We start from the raw sequence: 8,076 nt of genomic DNA on the forward strand, positions 1-8,076 counted from the left end.
CCTCCATGTTACAGATTGCCTTTTCAATTTCACCTTTGGTGAAAAAGAAAAGAAGTCTTTAACATGTATGTATATATCTAATCATGTATGGTGAATTATAAAGGACTCAAAACCACATAGATTTTACATACACTTCACCATTACACAAGGCCTAACTGTATTTTTTTGTTTGCTGACACAAGCTGTGCTGATGAGCCGTGAATAGGCAAAACTGCAGTCCACAGCAGAAGATACGACCAATCAGAGAATGCATTAAGCCTCTATGTCACAGATTCTCTTTTCAATTTCACCTATTTTAAAAATGAAAGAAATATTTAACATCTTTTTTATATACATACATATATATATAATTATTAGCATTGTACTGTAGAATGGTTGTGAATTTGAATTAACTATGAGAAAATATATAGTTGCTAAATATGTTGCTCATGGCACTATGTCACAGCACTACAATAAACTGATGGGGGTGACTGACAGTATTTAATAACAGTGGTTTAGCTTTGTCATCACTCTAAGATTAGAAATTACAATTTTCTTTGAATTAGTTGTTTTGTGCAGTGTTTATGTGTAGGTATAGAGCAATCTAGAAAATATTGTATAAATGTTAAGAAACAATAAAAAAACAATTAATACAAAGTTACATGTATATTTTAATGTTTTCTGAACTTATTGTGAGGTCCATGTGATTGGTAAGTAAAACATCAAAAGGTGCTGACACATGCTATTCAAGTTCATAAATTTGATACAACCAAAGCCACAAATTGAAACATAAAATTATTTTTATTTCAGCCACTAAGGATAAATTTATCACTAAGTATACATTCAGTTTCAAACTATCACAATTTACCAAGACATTACACATGTAGTTACAACTCACAGAACAAACTGCATACATATATTAACTTCATGCAAAATACTCATTCAAAAATATAACAAAACAAAACAACAAATTTGTCTCATAGAAACAGAGAGAAAAGGATAGTATGAAAGAAAAGACCATGTAAAGAAAAAAATGTATATTTTATCATAAATACAAAATACATACTAGAATGACTGTTCAAATGATGAAAGTCAAAGCTTCAGAATTTTTGTTTGATTTTTACTGACATGTACAAATGAATTAACACCAGGCATAAAATGTCATAATTATTAAATGAAAAACATTTTTTGGTAATCTGTGATTATCAAATTATTTTTTACACCTTAACATTCTTTTTTTTTAAAGTTTTATATTTTTTACTATTTTTTAAACCATGCATGGTTAAAAACATCTTGGATTAGGATGCAAAATTTTTGACCACAGACTGTAAGAATTTTAATGATAACAGAAAATCACAGGTACCATATCTCGCATTCTGAACTCTTTTCAGTTCATTTCTCTTTTCATTTCTTTCATTTGCAAGCTCTTAAACCCATGAGTAACCATGTTCTGCTCCTGAAATGCTTTTTTCCCTTCCATTCCTAAATAAACAATATGAAAATTAGGACCACATATTATTGTAAAATTGAAAAATTAAGAATTTATCTTTAAGTCTTCAATACGATCATTTAAATGTTTAACCTGAGTTTATAATTTTCAAAAACGTTCAATAAATAATTTTAAACATGCATATCAATTAACCCTAGATACATAAAATATAATACAGTAAATAGAACATTTCAAACAGCTAATACACTTAACAAGCAAGTGATCATTACTAGATGTTTTCAAAATTCTGTGTTAAAAATAAGTAAAATCTTTTGATAAGATTTCAACATCAGAAAACTATAGGTATATACACTACTCACCATTCATATTTATTTTCTTCGAGCACTATTTATTCAGAATACATCCCAACCATAATCAAAGCATTATACCATTCACCATACATTCCTATGAAACTCAAAACATTGTACCACACATAATACTTTCCTACCAAATTCAAAATATTATACCATCCACCATACATCTCTACAAAACTGAAAATATTGCACCCCACCATACTTTCTTGCCAAATGCAATAAAGATTTATTATAATTATACCACCCACCATACACGCCTTCCAAATTAGACATTATACCATTTACCATACTTTCATATCAAAATTAACCTTATATCACTCACCATATCTTCTTACCAAACTCAGAGCACTGAAAAAACTCATTGAATATTCCTGCTCATGCAGAATATTTTTATCCTTTACTAAACATTCTTGAACATCTAAGGTAACTGTAAAGATACCATATACTTCTTCCCACTTAAAGTTTTATAACACTCAGCATACATACCTTCTTTCTCATTAGATTGTTAATGCAACAAATATTCATACTCATTCAGGACAATGAATCACTCATCAAAACTCCTACAAACTCAAGACATTACACTCACTATTCATTCCTACTTATTTAAAACACTATGACATTCTCTCTGGGCTCATATCTTTATAATTTTTTAAATGTAAATGAACCACATAATAAATATTTGTTTTAGCCTAAAAAAACTTTTAGTCTGTTAAATAATACATTTAAATTTTAGTTTTATGATATCAAATAACCAAAACTTGTTGATATTTGAACTTGTGAGCCTTTTTATTCTTTAAGGTAATTACTATTTGTAGCTAACATAAAATATTGTAACATTTACATATATACGAATCAAATACACTCTTTACATAGATGCATTGAATAAGTTCTAAATGTAATACAATGTGAACATTATTTTTCAAAAAGTAACATTTGTGAAGGCTCTTTACACAGATGCATTGAATAAGTTCTAAATGTAATACAATGTGAACATTTTTTCAAAAAGTAACACTTGTAAAGGCTGTTGAAGTTCTGTAATTGCATATAGAATATAAGTATTTTTCATTAACAAGTTCTGTTATAAATCATTTTTTGATTTTATCATTTCATTAGTTAAATACTGTGTTACTAACTGTAAAACTTGTATATTTTTATATGTATCTTACTTTCTTTCTTTCATACCTTTATAACGTTTAGTATACACACATAATGTTGCTTCAGTATTAATTGAAATAATTAAATATTTCCTTCATTATTTTGAGTTGAGAAGTAACAGACAAAAGTTTTTTTTAACATACCAAATGAAAAGAGAGTATATTTTGCTTCTTGTTGTACAAGCTGGTCTGGATCATTCTGGGAAAGATGTACTAATTCTTTTATGTATTCATTAGCCTGAAAATTTGGAAATATAAGATATATTAATTCATTCTGATTACATCAAAATATGTGTAGTAGTAAGACTAGTTTTTATGTAACTTAGAGTAAAAACTAATTACACAAGTAAAATAACTGGTAGCAATAGTGTTGTTGTTAAACATTGTACCCAGAAAAAGTGCAAGTCAAAATGTCAGTAAAATAAATTGTAGCTTTAGTTGCTTTTACTTTTAGAATGTGTGGAAAAATGTTTGTAGAAGAAGGAGACTTTGTGAAGTTAAAAGTTTTCTTAAAATAACTATTTTACAAGATACACCTCTTGCTGAAAGAAGTGAAAAATAGCCTTGTTTCATGCTGAGTACTATTGTGTACTTGTACAAAATGAAAAAACAAGTATTATTAAATGCCAGAAATGTTTAGCTGCTTCTTTTGACCATTCACAAGATCACAATATTTTGTTAGAAATAAAAAAAAAGACTACATTATATTGACTTATCAGCTTTTAACCATAGATTTAAAACTGATGTTTTATTAACATTACAAGTAAAATTTGGAACTTTGAAATGTATTTATAAATGAACTGTTTAAAGCTTGAAATGACACATTTTTATATAAAAGCTACAGATGTGAATTGGTTTTTATATTGCAATTTAGGGAAAATAAAAAATTTAAGACTTACTTTTAAAACAGCCAATGCAGCACAAGCACTTTGTCTTATTTGAGGTATTTCTGATTCTAAGGCTCCTAAATAAACTGTGAGGAGCTAAAAAATAAAAAAGATGCTATTACCATATTTCTATAAAAAGCTATTAATATATCTCCATAAGAAGCTATTAATTTATCTATATAAATAATAAACTATTACTTTATCTCCATAAAAAACTATTACTTTATCTATATAAACAATAAACTATTACTTTATCTCCATAAGAAACTATTACTTTATTTCCATAAGAAGCTATTAATTTATCTATATAATAAGCTATTAATTCATTTCTATAAGACAGAATTACTTGCTGTCTGTAAGAGGCTATTGCTTTATCTCTGTAAGAAGCTATTAATGTAGTTATTTCTGTAGAGATTAGTCATTTTAATTTTAGAATAATAGCTTATAGTAGTTGGAATGGAAATGATGTTTCAAGTGTTTTGACAACCTTATTAACATTAAATCACCAAGGAATGCAATGAAAAGAAACATTATATGTTCATACTCATATTTTTACAGATAGTGTTACATTAGTGAAACAGGCATTTAAAAAACTTAAATTTATAGACATAAAAATCAAATTAAGTTGAAAAAAAAAATAAAACTAATGCTTCCACTAAATCCATTCACATCATTGATCATCAGAAAATCTGACTCTGTTTTCACTCATAATAAAGAACTCTAGCCTGGTCTTTAAACAAATCATGAAAGTCTTCAAACACAACTAAAATTCAAAAGAGAAATTGAAATATGTGAAATATAATTGTCCTCTATTCTACCTTCAACAAATACATACATCATGAATCAAGAGTCCTTTTCCAGTTGTACTCATTACTGTTTCAGTTTGCTTTTGTATTAAATTGCACTTCCACCTTTACGAAAATTTCTCACACCACATTCATGTCTGTTCTTCATTATTAAATAATGTACACTTCAAAACTATCTAAAGATTTTGTTTGTTTGTTTTCGAGCAAAGCCACATTTGGCTATCTGCTGTGTCCACCATGAGAAATCGAAACCCAGATTTTAGTGTTGTAAGTTCGTAAACTTAATGCTCTCTCCCACCACGGGATGTTTAATTTCGTGAAAAGGTACTCGAGAACTATCTGTACTAGTCGTCCTTAATTTAGCAGTGTTAGAATAGATGGAAGACAACTAGTGAACACCACATATCTCCAGTTCTTGGGCTACTCTTTTAACAAAGAATAATGGGATTGACTATCATAATATAATGTCCCCCATGGCTGAAAGGGCAACCATGTGATGGATGAACTTTGAACCCATGGCCTACCAATTTCAAGTCAAGTGTCTTAACCATCAGGCAATAGCAGGCCTATATTTAAAGCATTGCCTTCAAACTGCTATTGCATCCTTCAGACCCAAAGGTCTTCAATACATTTAATAACTTTACAGGTTTTTAAAGATTAAGTCTTTGAAAGATATCTACATTAATTTTAAGATAATGATCAACAATTATTTTTAACAAGTACTTGCAAAACATGGAACACAAATTCAATGTAATAAACAGATAATCAAAATAACGACATGCAACCCCATTATTAGACAAAAGTGAGCATGGTACAATTAAGGGAAGTAAATGTATTTTACAAAATTAAAAAAAAATTACACATCTTGTTAAATTGGACTTATTTTAACCAGCTTAATTATAATTTATAATTACTAGATATACCACTACTCAGATCCCTTGAATGTTAATAAACATGTCTAGTATCTAAGAAAGTTAAAATTCAGAAACTAAAATAGCATGTCCTTCTCTATAAAGTAAAGGAACTAAGTTACTGAGTGATTATATAAAACCACAGGTAACCATATGCTACTGTTACGTCTCTGGCCGTTTGTTAATTTTCCGTAGAAATTCTTTCAGAGAAACTTCAGTGATACAAGTCTTTTCTTAAATAAAACTAGTTTATTCTTTCTCAATTCAACTTTGCAATACACTAAATTTCCACAGTCACTTTAACTTAAACACACACTATAATTCACCATGATTCACGCACTTTACTACCGAGCTTGACTCAATTGTCCATCTCTGCCTGTCTGCAATTCTCTATATCTATTCATTGTCTGATACACTTATATACAAGAATAGAGGGTGCCTAGCAAATACTGGATTATTTGTGATGTTCCCCAATCTTTCTAGAACTTATTACGTGTTACTAGCATCACGTGACTTCCGCTGTCATAACACTACCATGATTAGCATTAAAATACAGCTTTTTCATCAAATCTCTTAGCCAATCAAAATTAAGCATATACACATTGTAATTATGTGTAGAAATATGGGTAAAATATTCAAGCTAAAGCAAAGCTAAGATTTCTAATTTCCAAAAGACTAATTGAAACAGAAGAGTAAAGCTTTACTTAGGCAATTATGCTATCACCATTGTTAACTACACAGTTAAAGGTAGATGAGGTTTCATGACACTGTCCTATTCTGGTGATACTTGGGGAAGAACTTCAAAAAATGTAATAATTTTAAATCTATTAACTAATTAAACATTATAATCAACTATTTTTTATGGCTAAAAAGTTTGTTTCCTGCTTTACTTGAATGCTTCAGAGGATATTCAAACAGAAACAAGACTTATTTTCCATATGATAGATATATGGATTAGAAATTTTATGTTTCAATGAAAGGTGGTGTGAGTAACATCAGTTTTAGAAAAAGGCATTAAAATATCTGTAGTAGAGAAGTTTGGTTGGAGAGTAGACAACTCTTCCTCATTTCATGTAGTTTAGTGATTCTGATTCTTTTCTGGTCTTCTCAGACAATTTATTTTCTTAAAACTTTTGTATAGAACTACACAATACACATTTTACTGAACTGGCAAGATGAAGCTGAAGAAATGCACTGTACTTAGCATAGACTACACTGAGAAGCAATATCTGGTTGTCCACATCTTCAACAGTAGTACTGGACATTTGTTGGTTGCATTCTAATATTTGATCTATGTGTATATAATCTTGTGTCTTTCTAAACATCATTTATAGAACAAATACCTTACTACTGGATCTAAATCTATCAGGTTATTTTACATATAGGCATAACATGACAGCTGACAAAATGTTCGAGGTATACTGGTTGAGGTTTTCTTGTTGTCCTTCATTACTGTAAGGTGAATGAAAATGTTTTCTACAGTGTGTTTTTGATAAAATTTGTAACATTTTCATAATATCTATGATTCAATTGTTTCAGCATAATTATAACTATATTTTGTGATACAAATAGAAAAAAAAAACTTACTTTTTTCCTCAGGTTGACTGTTTTAGATGCATTTGTCAAGTACAATTCTGTGTAAGAAAAAAATCAATATTGAAATGTAAGATACTTGATACAGAAGTCCTTTTGAAGTATCCCTGTCTTTATACACATATTATAAATAAGATCACATGTACACATTAGTGTTGAACCACAAACATCAAGAAAGGTCAATCTTACAAAATTTTAAAGAACAAACAACCTCAAGATGATCACAGTGTATATGAATAACTTCTTTAGGTGAAGAAGATTCTTAAACAACTATATATATTATTAAATTCAAATCAGAGCTGAAACTTGAAATACCTACTAGCTAATTTCTTGAGTTTCACATTTTCATCTATAAGTAAGTGGCTCACAACAAGAAGGCTGTCCAAACTGCAACAGAGTGTCTCCATATCTGTAAGTGTTTTCTTCACAGTGTTCTCATCTCTACTTCTCAAGAGTTCAATCTGAGTGACTAGTGAAATATATGTATATTTATATATACATACATATATGCACAAACAAACAAACACACACACAAATGTGCTGTGTATAAAAAATTATTTAGTTATTTACAGTTGGTATGGTTTCTGAAGTTTTATATTACATATAAGATAACATTACCCATCACAACATTTCTGTCTTTTTAAAGAACAAAATTTTCATAATAAACTTGAAAAGTGTCATCCTCAAATATGTTATCTTTATTCTACACTGAAATATGTTATCTTTACCCGACACTGGAATATGTTCCTTTTTATTCTACACTGAAATATGTTATCTTTATCCTACACTGGAATATGTTGTCTTTATCCTACACTGGAATATGTTATCTTTATCCTACACTGGAATATGTTATCTTTATTCTACACTGAAATATGTTATCTTTATCCTACACTGGAATATGTTATCTTTATCCTACACTGGAACATGTTATCTTTATCCTACG

At 28.9% G+C, this 8,076-nt stretch overlaps 1 protein-coding gene across 1 annotated transcript in view; it reads right to left on the bottom strand.

The window, feature by feature from the left end:
• Window positions 1–761: 761 nt before the first annotated feature.
• The window catches only part of LOC106469678 (rho family-interacting cell polarization regulator 2-like), a 75,291-nt gene continuing 67,976 nt past the window's right edge, over window positions 762–8,076 (bottom strand). The window contains exons 17-21 of the mRNA XM_022398255.1: window positions 7,453–7,602; window positions 7,128–7,174; window positions 3,836–3,919; window positions 3,081–3,174; window positions 762–1,461 (exon numbers count right to left, since the gene is read on the bottom strand). Of these exons, the coding sequence (XP_022253963.1) occupies window positions 1,367–1,461; window positions 3,081–3,174; window positions 3,836–3,919; window positions 7,128–7,174; window positions 7,453–7,602 (470 nt within the window). The 3' untranslated portion in view covers window positions 762–1,366. The remainder of the gene's footprint in view (window positions 1,462–3,080; window positions 3,175–3,835; window positions 3,920–7,127; window positions 7,175–7,452; window positions 7,603–8,076) is intronic.

Source organism: Limulus polyphemus, unplaced genomic scaffold (genome assembly GCF_000517525.1).
Source record: "Limulus polyphemus unplaced genomic scaffold, Limulus_polyphemus-2.1.2 Scaffold3609, whole genome shotgun sequence".
NCBI classification, from domain to species: Eukaryota; Metazoa; Arthropoda; class Merostomata; order Xiphosura; family Limulidae; genus Limulus; species Limulus polyphemus.